The 22,148-nt window shown below is 44.6% G+C and overlaps 1 protein-coding gene across 3 annotated transcripts in view; it reads left to right on the top strand.

Annotated features, from left to right (window-relative positions):
• COPG1 (COPI coat complex subunit gamma 1) overlaps window positions 1-22,148 on the top strand; it is a 29,987-nt gene that overhangs the window by 1,717 nt on the left and 6,122 nt on the right. Inside the window, exons 2-20 of one of the 3 annotated variants that reach the window (XM_007059990.4) lie at window positions 1,389-1,441; window positions 2,332-2,412; window positions 4,632-4,703; window positions 6,171-6,250; window positions 7,256-7,331; window positions 7,540-7,632; window positions 8,639-8,725; window positions 8,890-9,047; window positions 9,735-9,868; window positions 10,806-10,873; window positions 11,771-11,959; window positions 12,447-12,542; window positions 14,135-14,378; window positions 15,830-15,905; window positions 16,352-16,455; window positions 17,029-17,154; window positions 17,636-17,704; window positions 18,646-18,788; window positions 20,723-20,894. In XM_007059990.4, coding sequence (XP_007060052.3) covers window positions 1,389-1,441; window positions 2,332-2,412; window positions 4,632-4,703; window positions 6,171-6,250; window positions 7,256-7,331; window positions 7,540-7,632; window positions 8,639-8,725; window positions 8,890-9,047; window positions 9,735-9,868; window positions 10,806-10,873; window positions 11,771-11,959; window positions 12,447-12,542; window positions 14,135-14,378; window positions 15,830-15,905; window positions 16,352-16,455; window positions 17,029-17,154; window positions 17,636-17,704; window positions 18,646-18,788; window positions 20,723-20,894 — 2,121 coding nt within the window. Of the gene's footprint in view, window positions 1-1,388; window positions 1,442-2,331; window positions 2,413-4,631; window positions 4,704-6,121; window positions 6,251-7,255; window positions 7,332-7,539; window positions 7,633-8,638; window positions 8,726-8,889; window positions 9,048-9,734; window positions 9,869-10,805; window positions 10,874-11,770; window positions 11,960-12,446; window positions 12,543-14,134; window positions 14,379-15,829; window positions 15,906-16,351; window positions 16,456-17,028; window positions 17,155-17,635; window positions 17,705-18,645; window positions 18,789-20,722; window positions 20,895-22,148 lie in introns of those variants that run through there. The other 2 variants (XM_043550542.1, XM_043550543.1) reach the window with 2 other exon arrangements.

Here is a 22,148-nt window from a genome sequence, read left to right as displayed (position 1 = left end):
TGTTGTTAATGGCAGATTTTAGAATCACAAATAGAGGAGGTCAGAGTGGCTGTCAGGATGCAGAATTAGTTGTATGTAGTTGCCAGTAAAATTACCAGGAGTGCTTTTTCAAATCCCTCTTTGGAACATGTGCACATGTACACACTGGAATTTTTTGCTAACCTTCTCACTTCTCATTCTTCTTTTCCCACTCCAACATGTAAGTGTCCAAGCTTTGGTACAGTGTACTGTCTTTGTAACTTATTCTGAGCCTAATTGCTGCATCTTATTTACATAAGAATTAGCAGAATGCAATGCTCTATTATGATCTGAACTTGAAATTCACAAACTGGGACCAGTAGTCTTTGTAAGAATCATCCCTATAATAATGCATTTTATGTTACTTTGAGCATTTTGGAGCCATTGCTGCAGGCAAACACCGCAGGAACCTTGTCTTTAGGGATGATTCTTACAAAGACTACTGAGCTCAGCATGTGATGTTTCAAGTCCAGATCACTGCATGCCAGGACCTCTACTCTTTCCAGGCAGCATCTCTGTATTAAACATGACCTGGCCATAGGCTGCAGTGTGGAGTTTCATGGGCTGTATACAGCCTGTGGGCCACACTGAGGTTAGGCACTAATTAAATTTGCTTATCAATAGCTATCAGCTTATGAAAGGCTGCAGCTCACTAATAAACACTTAATGAGGACTAGATACTAATCATAATTGTAGTTCTTGCCTTCTGATCATTCCAGACCCATTTTTTGCTGTTTTTCATCAGAAAGTAGCATGCAGTCTACTAAACAGAATGATTAAATACACTTTTTCCAGGCTCTCCAGTTCGCTGCCTTGGGGTTTTTTAATTAGCTGTATAGCCAAAAGTATAGTTTACTGATGAATTTTCTGATTGTTTTATAATGCAAAGTATAAAGTATTCCAGATTCGCACAGTCTGGTGTTTTAGTGTTTTCTATGGCAGTTGCTCCACTGGGTTTAATTTCTGGGCCTGATCATTTGCTCCCATAGGTGGCAGTCCTCTGAGACCTGGGGACTGAAAGTGGGAGCTCTTTATATTCAACAACCTCCTCTGGCCCATTTAGGAGTAACATTGATTAGCTCTGAAGAAAGTCTCATACAGTTTTCCTTAACTGATGGATAATTGCTGCAAGGTGGGGAGAACTTATAGGAAGCCCCCATTGAGGAGGGGATAAGGTTGACCAGTTTGTAATGCCAAGAAGAACAACAACAATCATTTCATGTTTTAGGAAAATTCTCTGAAAAGTGAGTTCATGTTTAAGCTATTTTAAGCTGTAGGCGTAAAAGGTATGATCAGAAGGGAGGCTTTCTAGTGTCTTTTCACATAGCACAATTCCTGGGATCACTGTTGTTAATTATCTTATTTTACAGGTGGAGGTTCCAACCCATTCCAGCACCTGGAGAAAAGTGCAGTGTTGCAAGAGGTAAATTCTAAAAATCCTATGTTTTTTATGAACATCCTCAGTGGTATAGTCTCCTCTCTGGGGTAGGAAGTTAGAGCTCTTTAGAAATTAACTACACTTTTGTCCCAATCCTGCTGGTATTGAAATAAATAGTAAAGCAGAAGTTCCCATTGATTTTTTTTTTTGGAGGGGACACAATTGGATCCTGTTTGTATAACAATGAAAAGAGTTAGTAAACTGTAAATGGATGTATTTTTGTCCGTAGGAAGAATAGATTTTCCCAGTTTTTCCCAATCCTTCTTACTAAGGGGGAATCTGCCTTAGGTGCCCTAAAATTCTAATAGGATAGCGAAATTAAAAAACAGGATGTGGTTGGTTATTGGACAGTCTTTGCCTTTAAAGGGTGGTTCTGCTCTGACAAATGACCTTTTTTTTTTTGTTAAAGGCCTCTTTTTTTTGTCCGCAGACCTGCTCCTTGCAATTCAGAGTTATATCTATTCACTTCAGTGATAGAAATAACATTTTTAGTACTGTTTGCTCTTGTTAGCCCTGCAGAAACAGCTCCGCTCTGAGAGAGGGAGCTGGATTCTATTCTGGTTTGTGCATCGGCACCAGAATTGTTCCTCTTAAAATGGGGTTGCATGAATGTAGCTGAGATTGAAATTTGGCCTATAGAACCTTTATCATCACAGTGTGGCTTTCAGATCCCATGGTGAGTCAGTAGGGATGGTTGTTAGGAAGGTGGGGGCATCTCTTTTGTCCCAAACTGAGAAAGTCTGATCGGAAGTCATTGAGAGAATAATAAAATATCCAGTCTGTAACTTGCATCAGTCGCTCAGTTCACACAGTGTGTTAGATAAACCACAGAGACTGTCTTCTGGGCTCTTATTCATGCTTTTGTTTGTTTCTAGGCTCGGGTGTTTAATGAGACGCCCATAAACCCTCGGAAATGTGCTCACATCCTCACCAAGATTCTGTACCTCATAAACCAGGTAATGGAGAGAACGTGAGCTAGGAGTTCTTTAGATTTTAAACATTTTTCTTTTATAAACTAGTCTTGCCTGCTAATTTTAACTAGTGCCTTATGAAATGTTACTTAAACAGCTGTTCCAGTAAGTTATCACTTTCTCCAGGCCCAAAGAGTTCTGGAGTGATTGAATGGGCAATTTGAAAAACCAAATGCACAGATTGGTAGCAACTGGAAGTTATTGTCTTATAGCTGTTTGATGACCAACTTGGTTCTAAATCCAATTCCTAGTGGTCAGGTATCCACATAGCAGTGGTTGGTATTTAGGCACCTAAAGAAGCAGGTAGGTGCCTAGTGGGATTTTGTAAATCACATTCAGTGTCTTATCTGCATCTTTAGGTACCTGATTACTTTAAAAAATCTGGACCTAACTGGCCCCTTATTAGCCATCTCAGCTGAGATGGAGTATTGAATGGGCTATGTAGTCTGAACTCCCCTCTCATCCTTCGGGACATTGGCTTGTTGCTGACAGTTGTTGTCATGCTTCTGTAACAGTGCTGAGTAAGGTTTTCTTCCACCTACACCAGCAATTAAACCACTTTCAGCGCCACATCAGGGGGCCACGCAGGCTGTCATAAATATAAAGGGAAGGGTAAACCCCTGTAAAATCCCTCCTGGCCAGAGGAAATCTCCTCTCACCTGTAAAGGGTTAAGAAGCTAAAGGTAACCTCGCTGGCACCTGACCAAAATGACCAATGAGGAGACAAGATACTTTCAAAAGCTGGGAGGAGTGAGAGAAACAAAGTGTATGTGTGTCTGTCTATATTTTGTCTTTGCCGGGGATAGACCAGGAATGAAGCCTTAGAACTTTTAGTAAGTAATCTAGCTAGGTACGCGTTAGATTATGATTTCTTTAAATGGCTGAGAAAAGAATTGTGCTGAATAGAATAACTATTTCTGTCTGTGTATCTTTTTTGTAACTTAAGGTTTTGCCTAGAGGGGTTCTCTATGTTTTGAATCTAATTACCCTGTAAGGTATCTACCATCCTGATTTTACAGGGGGGATTTCTTATTTCTAATTACTTCTATTTCTATTAAAAGTCTTCTTGTAAGAAAACTGAATGCTTTTTCATTGTTCTCAGATCCAAGGGTTTGGGTCTGTGGTCACCTATGCAAATTGGTGAGGCTTTTTATCCAACATTTCCCTGGAAAGGGGAGGGTGCAAGTGTTGGGAGGATTGTTCATTGTTTTTAAGATCCAAGGGTCTGGGTCTGTAGTCACCTAGGCAAATTGGTGAGGCTTTTTTTACCAAACCTTGTCCAGGAAGTGGGGTGCAAGGTTTTGGGAAGTATTTTGGGGGGAAAGACGTGTCCAAACAGCTCTTCCCCAGTAACCAGTATTTGTTTGGTGGTGGTAGCGGCCAATCCAAGGACAAAGGGTAGAATATTTTGTACCTTGGGGAAGTTTTGACCTAAGCTGGTAAAGATAAGCTTAGGAGGTTTTTCTTTCATGCAGGTCCCCACATCTGTACCCTAGAGTTCAGAGTGGGGGAGGAACCTTGACACAGGCCAATTTCTAGTGCCGATGGGTAGGGCCCTACCAAATTCATGGTCCATTTTGGCTAATTTCAGGGTCATAGGATTTTTTAAATCGTAAATTTCATAATTTCAGATATTTAAATCTGACATTTCACGCTGTTGTAACTGGGGGGGGTCCTGACCCAACTCTGAAGGCAGCAGCGCATAAGGGTGACATGGTATGGTATTGCTGTCTGGCTACTGGTGGGGCGCCACCTTCAGAGCTGAGCACCTGGCCAGCAGCCACTGTTCTCTGGCCACCCAGCTCTGAAGGCAGTGCAGTAGGAAGGGTGGCAATACCGCGACCCCCCACAATAACCGTGCAACGACCTCCCCCCCAATCCTTTTTTCGGCCTGGACCCCAGTTTGAGAAATGCTGGTCTCCCCCATGAAATCTGGTCTTTTGTGTGCTTTTACCCTATACGATACAGATTTCATGGTCCATGACGCATTTTTCACAGCCGTGAATTTGATAGGGCCCTATCGATGGGCATTGGAGGTGGTTCCTCCCTGCCAGTGTTGAGGCACACTGGGGGGAACTCACCTTGTCATGACCCAAGCTGTACCTGTTCTGTGGATAAGTAGTCTGTTGTCCTGGAACCTTTAACCTGTACAAAAACTGCTTTTTTGTAAATAAGAATTTCTGTCCCTATTTTGCCCATTCTAGGGGGAACACCTGGGTGTGATGGAAGCTACGGAATCCTTCTTTGCCATGACCAAGCTGTTCCAGTCCAATGATGTAAGTCCTATACTTACACATTTTGTGTGTACATTTGTCTAGCAGGATAGGATGCTGGTGAGAGCCTCACATTCATCCCTGAGCTATCTCTTTATGTGACATGCTGCTCTCCCCTGGGTAGAACCACCTGATCCATGCCTCCCACATGCACATGATTATTATGAAGTGCATCTGTTTCTAGTTACTGACATCTTAGTAGTGCCTCATTTTTCCCTGTTGCTCGTTGGTGACTTAGGGCTTGTCTACCTGAAGACTTTGTGTGCGGCAAGATGGGGTGTGAATCTAGAGCACCTTAGCTTGCCACATACTGCCCTGTGGATCCTGCTGCTGCACATTAAAAGTTCCATAGTGTGCTTTGACTTCCGTAAAGTCTGTGCGTAGAGAATTGCTTCTTTGGGAGATTCCTACAGAGGGCGAGAACCTGCACAAAGGTTCTGAAGCTGCATATCAAGGTAGATAGCACTTTAGCTAATGCTAATACAACCTACAGACAAATATATTGAAGGGAAAAGGTGACTCCATTTCCTGGCTGGGAACCTTCCCATTCAAAAATAAAAAGCAAATGAACTTTTTAATGGCTAGTGCTATCACATAAAGTATTCAGAGAGTCACCATGTGCAAACGGCTTTCTTGACCATCCCTTCATTCCCAGCTCTTCCAAATGTGTGCTTTCTGCGTAACCAAACCATCTGAATAAGAGACGCTCATCAGGCTTCACCATCCGTCTGGGCTCTTCCATTTTAACTGCCTTTATTATTTAACATTTATACTGTGGGAATCCCTGAAAGTTATGTCCAGTTTGGGCCCCCTTGTGCTAAGCACTGTACTAATATGTAATAGATGATGGTCTGCCTTGCTGTGTGCCCCATGATAAAGTGACCTTCCTCCCTGCTGAGGTAGCTCAGCCCATAGCAGTACCTGAAGGGGGCAAAGAACTAGCACCACACCAGTAGCTTACTAGAAAGGGTGCTGCAGTTCTGAGCAGTCCTGCAGCAAACATGCTGTTGGTGACTCCCTACAGGGTATAATGAGCAGCAGAGTACCCAGTATTTCCAGTCACATGTGTTCAAAAATCATGAGTCAGGCCTCAAAATCCTGAAATTGGCTTAAAAATCTGATGATTTTTTAAAAAAAAAGTCTGGTTCTTGTTATTGGCCTTCCTGTTTCTGAGCCTTGAGAGTTCCCTCAGGTCACACTTTCAAGCTTTTCTCTGTAACCACGAGCACCACAAAGCACAAAATTTCTATTGACGTCAACGGGGGCAGGATTTCACCCTTCCTTTTATTTTTATTTTTTAAATGAAAGCTGAGATTCTCACAATCGCTTGGCTCCAGGAGCTGGGATTTAAAGGGAAATGACAAATATCATCAGATTTTCAATAAAATCATGAGAGTTGGCAACTCTCTCCACCCTGCCAGGGTTGGCGTGCTGCCAGCTAATGCTCGTGTTGCCTGTTTTACCTGCCAGCCGACTCTTCGCAGGATGTGTTACCTGACCATCAAAGAGATGTCCTCCATCTCTGAGGATGTCATCATTGTGACCAGTAGGTGAGTCCTCGCTGGGGTGCCCCCTTCCTTTCACCGCTATTTGCATGTTCCTTCCAACAAGTCTTCTCCGGCCATCTAGAGATAGCTATGATCCCTGAAGGGAGGTATGAAGCTGAGGAAATGCTCTTGTTTAAAGGGGGCCATTGAAATATAGGCACTGAAATCCTAACAATATATGTGAACTGACAGTGCAGCAAATGCCATATGCCAGGCCCTTGTGTGTTTGGTTTGTCTCTCTGGGTTCCCATGCTGTGCCCACACCATGGTATCTGACCACCTTCTTTTGTAAAGGGCTATTTTTTAACTCTTGCTTTTCTGTCTGAGCCCTTCGATGTTTCTCAGGGTCTTCTGAGTGTTCTCTGGGGGATAAGTTGCCAAATAGGTAGGCAGGGATTTGGCCATATGACTTCTATTGTTCTAACCTCATTGGGCGCTGCTTAATGTACCCCACTACTTGGGCCCAAGCCTTGTCTGACACATCATCTCTGGACCACTGATTTCCCAATGGGAAGTCCTGACCTAAAAGGAGGCTGCTGCAGTGGGAGACAGTAATGACAGAGTTGATGGGAATTGCAAAGGTACATCCCCCATGCAGCATTTAGAAATCAGCCCGCACGTATAGGGACTGTCAGTCCCCTCCCCCACATGTAGTTTTGCACCAAACACAGCCTGTTGCCTTGGGCAAGGGCAGGATGTTCAGGAAAGGAGTCCAGATGTTTCATTACTCTAGCCTTTAACTCTAAGTAGCTGCATTGGTGTTTTGGTCCCTTGAGGTGATCTGAATGGCATAAGGGCTCCTGTCATTCCTCTTGTGACCAAACTTTCCCTACCAGAGCAGGACTAGGCTGAAGGCAGCATTGTCGTATCCTCTTACCCTCCTATTGTGGATTTTGGCTGTGAAATCCAGTGCCCATGTGTTGGTATGTGCAACGCTGCGTGTGTGCTTTTTGTAGCACTAGTGGGTAAATTACGCAATACTAAAAAACTTCCTTCACGTTTATACAGTTTAACCAAAGATATGACTGGGAAGGACGACAATTACCGAGGCCCTGCTGTGAGAGCACTCTGCCAAATCACTGATGTAAGTGCCAGCTGCCACTCAGGCGACTGCATGTTGCTGGGCCCTTATCTTCTTGGTCCTGAATGCCTGGCCCTCCCAACTCTGCCCTTGCATCCTATATCTGGCCTTGCTTTTCCTTTTTCTTCCCCTCTCTCTGTCCCCCTTGCAGTCTTGTCAGCTTTCCTTGTAACTCCTCAAAGGAGTTGGTTCTCATTTTCCCTCTCTGCAGAGTACCATGCTGCAGGCCATTGAGCGCTACATGAAGCAGGCGATTGTGGACAAGGTGCCCAGTGTGTCCAGCTCTGCCCTGGTGTCGTCATTGGTACGTATGCACCTACAGGGATTTGTGTGAGGGCCATTTAAACCAGGAAACAAATTTCTGTGTTGGGAGCTGAGCAGCACGTTCTCCAGTGTCTAGTATTTTCACATGTTAAAATATGAGCCATCTTTTCAGTATAGAAATTTTTTCTTTAAATATGAAGTATGGTTGATTAAGACACACTTGACAACACTGAGTCGTAGCCCCTGTGGGCTTGCATTGGTCCATTTGGGAAATAGGCATGATAGGAGGAGGAAGCTTACAGGGCCTACTCATGCTGCACTAGCTTTTTGACCCATGTTCCTTTGTAATGCTCACATCTCCTATGTCTAGCATTTACCCTGAATGTCAGTCTGCAGAATTTGGTCTTGGATTTAAAACTGGACTTGGATCAGAACCCGATGAGACATAGCATTTGTGCAGGAACAGCCTGGCTGCCAGGAAATCTCCCATTTGTGGTCACTCTGGCAGGAAGCTTACATGGTGCTTTGTGGAGGTGTCATGACATCAGACACAGCACCTCTCCTCCATTGTGGTGTGTATATTTCTTCCTCTCATTAATGAGAGCTGTGAGACTGGAGCCAGGGGAACGCAGAAATCCCTTCTGGTCTGGTGGTTTGTGTTTCTGTAAAGTAGATTTGAAATTGCTTAACTGAGACAATATTGGAATTAGGTGGCAAACTCTTCTGGGCAGGGACTGAGGCTTTGTGTGCGGGGGTGAGGGGCGTGTTGGTCACCCAGCACAGTGGGGCTTCAATCCTGATTGGGGCCTCAGGGAATTACTGGAATATAAATCCATCAGTATCAAGATTCTCCCTTTGTCCTCCATGTGCTAATGTCGATGAATAGTGCTCACAACACCCCTACAAGGTAGGACTGTATCATTGTCTCTCCAGAACCCAAGCTGGCGAAGATGGGGGTTGTAGCTGTTTTTGTGATTCGCTGATTCATATTAGTTTATCCTGGACCTTGATGGGCTCTTTTCTTGGGGGTTATTCTGTGCCCACAGCATCTGCTGAAGACCAGCTTCGACGTGGTAAAACGCTGGGTGAATGAAGCTCAGGAAGCAGCTTCCAGTGACAATATCATGGTGCAGGTAAGAAACCCTAGGGTGTATGCAGCAGATCAAAGAGCAGATCAGGGGTTTTGGTATTCTCCAAGCTCAGTTGTACATCTCTGGGCCATAGATAAGTAAATGCATAAATAATATAGCATGTGGTTTGTGAATCCCTTTCTTTTCTCCTTTGCTAATATGCGCAGTATCATGCTCTCGGCTTACTCTACCACGTGCGTAAGAATGACCGTCTGGCAGTCAACAAGATGCTCAGCAAGTTCATGCGTCATGGCCTGAAGTCGCCCTTTGCCTACTGTATGATGATCCGAGTGGCCAGCAAATTGCTGGAGGAAGAGGCTGGAAGGTGAGGAAGTTGTTTTGCCATATTGGAAGACTTAAAAAATGGGATCTGAGGAATCTCCTCTTACAGGCTTGTCCTGTTATCTGGTTTTGCTTAAACCTTTAAGAAATAACATGTAACATGATGCAACCCCTTTCCTTTTATTAATAGTTAAAACATAGTACAGAAAAGGGAGTGAGAGGTGATTCCCTGTCACTTTTATTTTGTAACTGGACAATCTGTGTCTAATCCAGGTGTTTGGTGATCTGGCACTTTGCTTCCATGTTTATGCTATCCTGTTGTGTACGGTTCTCACACTTCATTGAAATCTTTCATTTGATTTTCCATATCCTATTGTAATTAAGTGGCTAGTGTGTATGTATCATTGCCCTCTGCTGGATAGCACCAGAACTGCGCTATTGATTGTCATGAGCCCTATATGTCTAACAGCTAATGGAAATTCCCCTTTAGTTCATCAGGGAGGGGTCTATGCTTTTGGAGTAGGAGGGTCTCAGTTCTATCCTTGCAATGCAAATTAGTGCAGCATAGCAACAACTACAGAGCCTTAGCTGAACACAGACTGATTACAGTCATATTTCTTTTTCATAAAATGCAACTTCTAGTAGCTCCGAGAGCCATTCCTTCTCTGCCAGCCCATTCTGTCCTCCCAGTGCTTAAGGCTTCTTTTAATTTCTTGACTTTGTCTCCTAGCCATGATAGCCCCTTGTTTGATTTCATTGAGAACTGCTTAAGAAACAAACACGAGATGGTGGTCTATGAAGCTGCTTCTGCCATTGTTAACCTGCCTAGCTGCACTGCCAAGGAGCTGGCACCTGCCGTGTCTGGTAATTCTAGTGCTATTTAAGGGTGTAACTGGGGGATTGTGGGCCTATGACAATTGCATTCGCTGGCTACCCTGCGATGTAAGGCCTTTATCAGTACTCAAGCTTGTTGAGATGTCGTTATTGCCTATATATATCTTTGCTGATGTTAGAAAGTGTTTGCCTGCTGCATTCAGTGTGGATTGTTCTAGGGTCTGTGTCTCTACAATGCAGTCTCATTGTAATTAGCAACAACAACAAAAATCCTTTTGCCTTGTGACATGCCAGCAGCTCTGTGAGAGACCTGGATTCTGAAGCAACCTGGGGGCTCTAGCTTCCCAGCCCCGTGGAGTTCAGATGCTCACTGAGATGGTGCATTTGGGCTCTGAGGAAGGTGTGTGTAGGAGATCTGCATCTGCAATAACCGTGTTCTTTGTTGGCCAACAACACATGGAATAGAATGGGATTTAAATTGTAACAAGAAAAAATGGGTTTAAGTAGCAGTTGAAATAAAGGTTCAATGGGAAGATCGACTAGGGAATGGAGATAGAAATTTCCGAATCATGGCTTGATGAACACCTTTTAATGATGTTAAGGAATGGAGGGAGATGGACTAGCTCAGTGGTTTTCAATTTCAAATGGAAACATGATCCCCTCTGGAAATCTTAGACATAGTCCGTGGATCACATGTGGAAAACCACTGTTATATGGTAACGACAACCTTTCGCAGACCCCTTAGGCGTTGTCTGTGGGCCCCCAGGTGTCCGCGGCCAACTCGTTGAAAACCACTGGACTAGCTAACCTTCCATGGGTCCCTGTGTTTCTGAGAGAGTAAATCCAGGGAGCTTCCAATTATTTCCTGCTCACTGTTGCTCTAACAGTGAATCAGAATCTTTTGTGCAGGGTGTGGGGCACTCCTGGTTCATCGATTTTTAAATGTCTACATTTGATGCTGTTTCAGTGTTACAGTTGTTCTGCAGCTCCCCGAAAGCAGCTCTTAGATATGCAGCTGTCCGCACCCTCAACAAGGTAAGATTCAGTGTTCTAGGAGTTTGAATATCTTTCACCTCCCCTGGATGGTGAGGTCCAGACCCCCCCCAGGTCCAGGGTCCAGAGAAGAAAAAGGGGGCCAGGCTATGTAAAGATTGGATTTCTATCATTCTTACTCTCCTCCCTTCCTGTCCCACACACAGTTCCCAAGTATTTAGAAATCAGGAAACCAGAGTTTCTATTTCGTTGCTTTCTGTGCAAAATAAAAACATCCAGGAACACATCAGACAAGGAAAACAAATCACACTGACTAGTGGTCTCTAGTGACAGTGAATCTCAGGTGTTGTGCAGTACTGCATTTTCCTCAACGCCTCCAAGTCTCTCCATAGGATGAAGCAGCTCCTTGTTAAGCGACTGGGACCAAATCCTTACACTCCTCCTCACCCCGTCCTCATAGCAACTTTTGTTCTAGTGCAAGGGCTGGAGCAGCCTTTCATAGCCTTTACTTTGCTCCCTTCAATTCCAAAGAGCTACAGAGTCTGTGTAGTGGCTGGTGTGAGCCTGGCTCCAAAGACTGTGCAGAGCTGAGGTCCATGGAGAACTGAAGTTCAGAGCCCCTGCAGGGACTTCTGGTTTCCTGTGTGGCAATGGATAGAGCCTGAGCCTTAATAAATGGAGAGCAGGAAAATGGACACACAGCATTTAAAGGCCATGCTACCAGTGTCTGTCTTTCAGCAGGGTGGCATATTTCTTTGGGAGAACAGAGCTGATAACTTTGCCCTCAGGTGAGTTATTTATCTGGGATGGCTTCTTAGAACCTGTTATATTTGGTTTGGTAGACAGGCTTGAGTGCTGTATAGGGTCTGTATAGCATTTGGTTCTGTCAGCTGGACCCTTTCCATGTAGTCAGTGAATTCCATTGTTTCTCCTCACTAGGTTGCCATGAAGCACCCATCTGCTGTGACTGCCTGTAACTTGGACCTGGAGAACCTAGTGACCGATTCCAACCGCAGCATCGCTACGCTGGCTATCACCACGCTGCTGAAAACAGGCAGTGAGAGCAGCATTGACCGGCTCATGAAGCAGATCTCCTCCTTCATGTCAGAAATCTCAGATGAGTTCAAGGTATGGAAGGTGTCCCCCAGTGAGAACTGTACTGGGCCTTTGTCTTTCTCTGTGTACGCTTGCCTTCTGAAATCTGGGTCAGGTTACACCACTCTTTCACTTCCAGAGACTGGACTGCAGATCTGCTGGAGACATGAGTGCAAGGGGATGATGGTATTGACCTATCCCCAAAGTATCCCACAGTCTCTGTAACTTGCTGCCATTAGTAGGCTCTGTTCTGGAGACTACCCATAGTAATTAAATCCCTATTCCAATGGGCCCTAGTACTAGCCTTCTCCAGGGACTAACTAGTGCATGGAGAGAGGAGTCCCCTCTCATCCCTATGGCTGCTTCTCCAGTGCATGCTACCCATCTTGTAGATGAAGGGAGAGCTATGGTCTCCTGGGCTTCTCAGTCCAGCTTAAAATTCATGTGGAGGGGAGAAAAAAACAAATTGAAATAAGACAGAATTCTCCTAGTTAAATGCACTGTTTCTAAACCTGGTCAGGTCGTGGTGGTGCAGGCTATCAGTGCCTTGTGTCAGAAGTACCCACGTAAGCATGCAGTCCTCATGAATTTCCTCTTCACTATGCTCCGAGAAGAGGTAAGGCTACTGGCCAGCTACTTTGTGTTGTTATTATTTATTTGTATTGCAGTAGCACCTAGAGGCCCCCTTCAGAATGAGGCCCTGTCGTATTAAGTGCCATATGGCAAGTGCTATGTAGCAGGTGAAAAGCTTGCAATCCCAATGTAAGCATGGTTAGTAGAAACGGCCAGCTTGATATGTGACAATTGTCTGCAAAGTGACATCAAAAACTATTTATCAATGTTTCCATGATCTGATTTGAAGCATGAGTGGGATTCTGCTGCTGGGCTTTATTAACTTTCAAAGCAAATGCATGTAACAGGAGATCCACTGGCATTATATGTCTGCATAACATTGAACCAGCTTCTGTTGTTGCCCATTGTATTTTGACATTACATTCTAAGAAGCCTTGTCTTGTGTCAAAAATCCATTATCAGATGACCTAAAACTATTTTAGTTCTGCTCCCCCTGCTGTTGCAATGAGGGATCATACCTGAAGTCATTCTCTGTGTGCCTTCAGATACAGAATTTCATAAAGGCACTGTTAGAGATTTTCTGAAACCCTTTCTAAATAATCTCCTATAGCACTCAGGACTCCACATATGCCTGCTACCCAACTGGCATTAACACTGTCAGTTATGATATCATGTTCTGCCTATTAAAACTTCCCATTTTGGATCATACCAAGACCTCTTATCTTGTACTTTGAAAACAGAATATTCCATTTGTGCAGATTGTGCCTGGGTGGCTGGTATAATTTTGAAATATGGTTTCAGAGTTCAGACCACTCAATTTTATGGCTCTTTCAGCCAATGTAGCTCCTAATATATTCAGAGCACCCACAATTATGCATGTAAATTATAAGAGGACATCACTCTGTTTAATCCCCCGTTGTTCAGAATGAACATGAGTAAGTAACATCTGAAGGTAATCTTATGTGTATTTAGTAGCTAGTTGCAGGGTATGCCAGGGGAGATACTGATCTTTCATCTTCCCCCCCTAATGTACTGTATTTGATTGGCCCTGCAGTGGTTGATTTGATACCTAATGTATTGCCTTTGTGATTCATACTTGGTTGTCTGGTGTGGGAAGAGGGATTATTTTTCCCCCCATATGGTTGTTTTATGTAATGATTCTAGCAGCAGAGTGGCTCAAAATGGGGCCTTTCTTAAAAGGGATGTAAACCCTTCAGCTGCAGCCCCTTCTTTAAGGCTTGCTTTTTTAATTGGAGTGTTTGTAATTGTTCTCTAATTGGAGTGAGCTGCACAGAGACCTTGAATATTAGCAGCTCCTAAGTAAGCACAGAAGTAACTCCAAAGTCCCATTGAAAAACTAAGGGCTGTGATGTGCTTCCAATTCCCGTCATGTTTATAAGAGCTGGACCCAGTATGGTTCTGTCAGTGCAATTTTTTTGAGGTGCAGTACACACATGGAAGTAGCCCAGTGCACTGAGCAGACCTAACAGAGTGGGGCAGTGTTGCTACCCAGTTCCTTTCAAACACAGCAGTCGCGGATATCTCTGTCTAACTAAATCCCTCCCTGGCTGGTTAACATTCCCAGTTAGAACTTCTGGCCTCCTTTGAATTTTCTCACTGGCCTTTACTGCATAGGGCGGTTTTGAGTACAAGCGAGCCATTGTGGACTGCATCATCAGCATCATTGAGGAAAACTCTGAGAGCAAAGAGACTGGCCTGTCTCACCTGTGCGAGTTCATTGAGGACTGCGAGTTCACTGTCCTGGCCACCCGTATCCTCCACCTGCTGGGGCAGGAAGGGCCCAAGACCAATAACCCTTCAAAATACATTCGCTTCATCTACAACAGGGTCGTCTTGGAGCATGAGGAGGTCCGTGCAGGTAAGGTGCAGGCCTAGAAAGATACATGTCCTTCAAGGTTGAGTAAATTTATATGACTAAACTTTAAGTAAAGGGGTCTCAGTGGGCTAATCCACTTGCTTTTTACCTTCTGTGGAATGAGTTCAAATACAGTTTGGCACTTGGCTTAGTCCCTAACAACCCTTTGTCCATAGTAAGAAAACTCCAACATCCCTTAGCAGGAGTGCTGGTCTCCATGTAGAGGAATACACAGTGGGCAGGTTTTGATGTTTTGGTTGAGATGGGTGGAGGAAGATTTGCCAGCACTTTGCTGCACTATGCCTGGCTCTGTGTTCTACATAAGAATGGCCACAGTGGGTAAGAGTAATGGTCTATCTAGCCCAGTATCCTGTCTTACAACAGTGGCTGGTGCCAGATGCTTCAGCGGGAGTGAATAGAACAGGGCAGCTTATCGAGTGATCCATCCCAGTCCCAGCTTCTAGTAGTTAGGGGCTTAGGGACACCCAAAGCATGGGGTTGCATCCCTGAACATCTTGGTTAGTAACCATTGATAGACCTATCCTCCATGAACTTATCTAATTCTTTTTTTAACCCTGTTATACTTTTGGCTTATACAACATCCCCTGGCAACAGGTTGTTTGTGCACTGTGTGAAAAACTACTTCCTTATGTTTGTTAAACCTGCTGCCTATTACTTTCATTGGGTGACCACCAGTTCTTGTTACGTGAAGGGGTAAATAACACTTCCGCATTCACTTTCTCCACATCGTTCATGATTTTATAGACCTCTATCATGTTCCTCCTCAGTCGACTCTTTTGCAAGCTGAACAGTCTTAGTCTTTTTCATCTCTCCTCACAGAGTCATTTTTGTTGCCCTTCTCTATACTTTTTCTAATTCTAATGCATCTTTTTTGAGATGGATAGACCAGAACTGCATGCAGTATTCAAGGTGTGGGCATAGCATGGGTTTATATAGTGGCATTATGATATTTTCTCTCTTATGAGCCACTAGGAAAGGGATAGATAATAACATTAGCTTTTTTTATTGCTGCTGCACACTGAGCAGATGTTTTCAGAGAACTATCCATGATGACTCCGAGATCTTTCCTGAGTGATAACAGCTAATTTAGATCCCATAATTTTGTATGTATAGTTGGTATTATGATTTCCAATGTGCATTACTTTGCATTTATCACCACTGCATTTCATCTGCCATTTTGTTGCCCTCACCCAGTTTTGTGAGATCCCTTTGTAACTCTTCACAGTCTGCTTTGGACTTAACTATCTTGAGTAATTTGTATTGTCTGATTGTTTTGGAAGGCTTCCTGCTTCTGATTAACTTAAAAAAAAAATTTGCTGTTCGTTTTGTCTTTTGTCTCTAAAACTGTTGCATTAAAGTGAGATCACAAAACAGAGGGAACTTCCAGTTGCTAACTTTGCCAGCTGATCCTGTTTTCCTTGCTGTTGCTACAGGTGCAGTAAGTGCGCTGGCTAAATTTGGAGCCCAGAACGAGGATGTGTTACCCAGCATCTTAGTGTTATTGAAAAGGTGAGCTACATAGTCTGCGCTCTGTCCCAGCAGACATTTCAGAGATTCTTCCAAAGAATTTAAATGTTTGGACAAACCTGGGATTTTCTTGATGTATTGGAGCTCCTGACCCACTTGAGAGAACGTAATCAGACCTGTGGACTGGCACAGTATTTTGGGTGCAGAGTCCTAGAGCCACTATCGGGTATATAGAACACTGCCTCCCATGGCAGGTTCTAATATTGCTGTTGCATTTAGTGCCACAAAATTAATCTGAGAAGCCCAGAATGGCTGTCGGAAGGAGGTGAACTATTTATTTATTTATTGCCATATTAGTATGATCACCAGTGCCACAACTAACTCTATTCTACAGTGCATATTTTCAGTTTCTTTAGGCCACCACCAAGGTAGATCAGTCCTCTGCATACATTCACAGTGCTCACAGCTGGGTTTTGGCTTGCCTTCAGGTGCGTGATGGATGATGATAATGAAGTGAGAGACAGAGCCACGTTCTACCTAAATGTCCTGGAGCAGAAGCAGAAAGCTCTCAATGCTGGCTACATCCTGAATGGTAATGTGGAGGCTTTTCAGAATAAAGCTGCATGTTTTTTACCCAAGGTCCCTAGGGAACAGACTGGTTCCAGGGAGCTTGAACATCCTTCAGACTGTCATAAATCTGTCAATTGTCCAGTAATTGCATGAATGGTAAGGGCAGGTAAAGACATTTGGTAGGTTACCTCTTGATGTGAAGGACACATGCATTTCAGCTATCCTTTCCAAATCCGCTCGTATGAATGCCGTAGGGTGGCTGACTTCTCAGGCTGTAGTGCAGTGATGGCTGTGCATCAGAGACCCAGATTCAGGCCCTGAGGAATGTGGTTACAATAGAATTGCCAAAAGCATTCCAGATGTTTGTAGCGTACAGGTTTGCTCTGGGGATGATAATCATTTGCATAAATGTCCTCATAGTATTTTCAGAAATACTGGATTCAGTGTGTCCAGTGCATGAACACTAGGTACGTATGCTTTCTACAGCACTAGCCAATTAAGAAGAGCAGAGATGGAGATTTTAGTTGGATTCTGACTCAGTGGCTCACAGAGTTGGTGTTTGCTATGACTTCAGTGATCTCCCTTCTTTCCTCAGGCTTGACAGTATCCATTCCTGGCCTGGAGAGGGCGCTGCAGCAGTATACCCTGGAACCCTCTGAGAAACCCTTTGACCTGAAATCTGTTCCTTTGGCAACTGCTCTCATCACAGAACAAAGAACAGGTACCCATGGAATAACAGGGGGCGGTCCTCTCCAGTATTAAAGCTGATTGCTTCCAACATCCCCTCAGGAGATGGACTGGATGGGACCTCATGGGCGTCTTTCTCTCCAGTTTGTGTGGTGCTATGAATTGTTAAGATCCATCTTGTTTGAATTTTGGGGTGTTTATTTTCTGTAAAGTCCATGCTGTAAATTCAGTTGCTCCCAGATTAGGATTCTGTTGTAACCCTCCTGCTAATAATAGTAATTGCTCATAATCCTCACTGAAGCTACTGTTGTTCCAAAGCTATTTTGGAAGTGAAGGTTAGGACTTTGAGTACAATAGGATGCATTACTTGGGGGTGAGAGTAATGGAGTCTATAGCAAGACAAAAAATGGGCTTCCTTCATATTCTATAGGAGTCCCAATCAAGATGTTTTCTGCATGTGAGCTTGTGATCTTCTCAGTTCATTTCTCTGTCCTGTTTTGCTTCTGTCCCTGCAGAAAGTATTCCTATCACTGTGGTCAAACAGCCAGAGAAAGTGGCAGCAACAAGGCAAGAAATATTCCAAGGTAAGTAGAATGTGGGGCATCTCTCATTACCCCTTTGTAGGGGGAAGAGATGCGGACGTAGCGGTCATGTGATTTGTTGAGCCTGCCTAAATCCTGTAGTCTTTCACCATCTGAGTTGACCCTCATGAAGGGGAAATAGACCATTGTGCTTCAAGCCAACTTCTAACTAGTGGTGTTATGGTTAGGGGATCTTCTCCTGAGGGCAGGTTATCTCACAAGTGCCCACAGCAGTTTTTCTTGCATATCTGCTGACGTTTCTGATACTAGCCACTGATAGGATACGGGACTAGATGCGCCACTACGCTTAACCAATATGGCAATTCCTATGCCCCTCATCTGGAGGGGATTCGAAACTTGAAGGGCCAACAATACTTCTGATTTTGCAGGTTATAAATGCAGCAGGAATGGTGAATGTGTGCACTCAAAAACCGATCAATACCAGGCCCGGGAGATTGGCTGACCTAAGCCCCTAATTCCTGTATGTGTGTGGTGTTTTGCTTTCTTTCATGTTCCCCCTGCTCATGCACACCTTGGGACCAGGTTTGGGGCCCTTCACTGCTCCTGTCAGAGTGGTCACAGTCACCCTGAATCTATCCCTTTGCACAGTATTGGATCAGTGATTTTATTACAGAGATGAACAGGAGTTAATTGAGCTTTGAAATCTCTCTCTGTTCTGGGCACTTTCACTTATATGATCCAGCTCTACCTTCAGGGCATGCTCGTGTCTGGCTTCTACTTAGGTGAATGGGTGGCATGTCCAAAGAAATGATTTGGTGCTAGATTTTAATGCCCTAATTAATATATTTAGTTGCTGGTAGCTCTTTGCTAAAACACTTTCAGGTGACTTAACAGGTGCTTCTTAGAGCCTCTGAATGAGACCTGCTATCTGACACCTGGGAGTTCGGAAAAAGAAAAGTTTCTTTCTGTTAACTCTGTTTTAGAGCAACTGGCAGCTATCCCAGAGTTCAAAGGGCTGGGCCCGCTCTTCAAGTCCTCTCCAGAGCCTGTGGCTCTTACAGAATCTGAGACTGAGTACGTGATCCGTTGCACCAAACATACATTTGTCAACCACTTGGTGTTCCAGGTGCGTAGGATGCTGCTACAGGGTTGTGAAAATAATCTCCTAATTGTTAATTACCCACTGGGCTGTTTCTTCCCAGTGGTGTGTCTTGTTTAGTTCACAATATGTAGCAGAGGTAAATAGTATTGAGACCGCTTCTTCCATACTCTGGGCCCAAGTAATCTGAATGTAACCTAAGCATGTGTGCATCTTGTACATCTAAAGCAGGGGTGGGCAAACTTTTTGGCCCAAGGGCCACACTGGGGTACGAAACTGTATGGAGGGCCGGGTAGGGAAGGCTGTGCCTCCCCAAACAGCCTGGCCCCTGCCCCTTATCCACCCCCCCATCCAGCCCCCCTCCTCCCCTCCCCCAGCTCCTTGTCACCTGACCGCCCCCTCCCAGGACCACCGCCTGGGACCCCCTTCATATAACCTCCCCCCATTCCCTGTCCCCTGCTCCTCCCGCAGAATCTCTGCCCCATCCAACCGCCCCCTGCTCCCTGTCCCCTGACTGCTCCCCGGGATCCCCTGCCCCTTACCCACCCCTTTACCATGCTGCTCAGAGCAGCATGTCTGGCAGCCGCGCCGCCCAGCTGGAGCCAGAAACGCTGCCGCTCTGCCCTGCAGGAGCACACAGCCCCGCTGCCCGCGTGGTGGCGTGGCTGCAGGGGAGGGGCAGGGGGTAAGCCTCCCCGGCAGGGAGTTGGGCTGGACGGTCCCGCGGGTCAGATGTGGCCCGCCGGCCATAGTTTGCCCACCTCTGATCTAAAGCGTGTACACAATCACTAGGTGGTGCTGTTCTCATTCATAGTGTGTATGTGGACTGTGGAGGGCTACTTTGTTTATGGGGTGGGAGGGAAATGTTCCTCAACCAGAGGCCTCAGAGTCAGGGTCAAGAAAGGGTGGAGCTTCCTTAATTTGACAGTGTGAGGTTACAATAGAAAGACAGGTCAAGAGGAGAGAGGACTTATACTCATTTAAGCCATGAATAATATTATAGTCCCTCTGTATTGCTTGGCTATGCCCCAGGCATGCTCCTGCTATGTCTGAGGCATTCTTTATGATGCATGTGCAACTTTTTACCTGGGCATCTGAGACTCCAAGTGGCCCAGGGCATGTGGAGTTTTGCAGCTAGTTAGTTTATGAAGAGTATGAATATTTTATGCTTACCTAACTCCTTTTACAGAGGCTCTCAAAAGTCTTTACAGAGACACACATGCATTATCTACATCCATTTTACACCCACGTAAACACACAGAGAGGTGAAGTGACTTGCCTGAGGTCACATAATGAGTCAGTGGCAGCACCTAAATAGAAGCCAGGTGTTCTGATTTCCCCCTCCTCTGCTCTAGCCATTAGAAGGGCCACCTCCAACTCAGCTCTGAAATACTGCACTTGTATTAAATTGAGGAAGGAAAATGTAGGCTATATATATGTCAATCTAACCTTCCTTACGGTGAAGATCTTAGAATACTTTCCCTGGGGAAGTGATGGAAAGCTGTCTTTCTGGAGACATTTAAAACTGCCCTGCACAAAGTACTAAGATACAATACTGTACTGAAAGAGACGAACTACCCTCTGATTCCTCTCAGGCAGAAGGCTAAGATCGAGCCACTAGGCCAGTGTGTCTTTATTTATTTTAAATTTCTTTTCCTATTAAATGTTTACAGAGGTTTCTGCATCCATTGGGGTTTTTAACTTCTCAGCTGAAAAAGTAGAAATGCCAGCTTCTCTACATGTCTACGTGGTACATGTCTAAATAAACCTTCACAGGAAGGTCCTTTGACTTCACCAGTCGACATCCAGTAGAACAGAGTTTGTATTTAGGTAGCAGATATTGCAAAAGGCGGTCAGTGTTAAAATTCATACTGAGCAAGTCCTCTGCCTGAATCACTATCTCCTATTATGTCCATCATTAAAGGCTTCAAGCTGTTGCTTCCCCTTCTTTCCCTGTGTAGTTTGATTGTACAAATACACTGAATGATCAGATCCTGGAGAACGTCACGGTACAGATGGAGCCGACAGAGGGGTATGAGGTCATTGGCTACATACCTGCCAAAAGCCTATTGTATAACCAGCCTGGTATCTGCTACACGCTGGTGGCGCTGCCTGAAGAGGACCCCACAGCAGGTAAGCAGCTTGTCCTCGTAGATTGCCATTCCCCTCAAATAACCCATACTGTGTTCCCCACACCCTCTGCCCCATGTACAAGCCATTTACTATAGCTGGTAAGTGAGCACACCATCCAACAGCCCTGAGTACTGTTTCTTTTCACCACTCTGTGCGATATAGCCTTTCAAGGCTCCCCTCCTGGAAGAATTCTTCCCACTTCTTCTCCTAGGTTAACTTGCTTCAGAGCATTTCAGAGTGAGGCTGTGCACAGCCCTTTGTCTCCCTTCTTCTCAGACACTAGGAAGACTGCTTGGCGTGAACGTAACAATTAATGTGGTGCTGGCTATTGACGAGGTCTGTGGGAGCTACATTTGGAGGGTCCCACACTAACAGAGCCTAAATTCCTTCCTTGCCTAATCTAATTTCTTAAAAGTAGTTGTCTTTCCCCTGCAGCATAGGCCTGGGACACCCGTTGCACTGGAAATGCCCTTACCGCTACCCTTAATTGGATATTATGACTGAAAGATGAGATTGCTCAGGCAACTTCTAAAGAAAGGAAGGATGGTCTGGTGGTAAGGGCACTAGCCTGGGACTCAGAAGACTGGGATTTAGTTCCCTGCTCTGCCACAGATACCACTTAGTCTCTCTGTGCTTCAGTTCTCCATGTGTGAAACTGGGATAATAATACTGCTCTGTCTCTCTGGGATGTTATAAGATGTTTGTAGTGCACTCAGACACTATGGGAACGGGGGCCACATAAGTACCTACAGTAGGTAGATAGAAGTTGGAATGCTTTCTAGAATGGGTACAGCTGAGTCTCCAGCTCACTTATGCCCTCACCAATCAGAAAGTGAAACGGCTTCTCTCCACGCTTCAGTCTCATTTGGTTTTCTTTGTAGTAACACAACTGATGACTGCTATACCTCTTCTTTTGTTCACTGGGTAGTTTGTTTCATCTGGGATGGTTCATCACTGCCTGTCTTAATTTGTAAAGAAGTATTAATCAGCTGTTGTGTTGCAATGCAGAGGTGACAGCATTTCAGTGGTAGGTGAAGTGACTCCTAGATAATATCTTGAGTATCTCACAGGGGCAGTGAGGCTTATTTAATGAGCATTCCTAAAGTTATTTGAGATCCTCCCATGAAGAATAATACAACTTAATCTAAGGATCTCAGTGTTTTACAAACAATTCTCACAGCCCACTGTATCTGTAATCATTTACTAAATCTAAATAGATAGAATGTATACATTTCACATTTGGGAAACTGAAGC

This window comes from Chelonia mydas, chromosome 7, assembly GCF_015237465.2.
Source record: "Chelonia mydas isolate rCheMyd1 chromosome 7, rCheMyd1.pri.v2, whole genome shotgun sequence".
Classification (NCBI taxonomy): domain Eukaryota; kingdom Metazoa; phylum Chordata; order Testudines; family Cheloniidae; genus Chelonia; species Chelonia mydas.
This window is presented reverse-complemented; position numbering and strand designations above follow the sequence as displayed.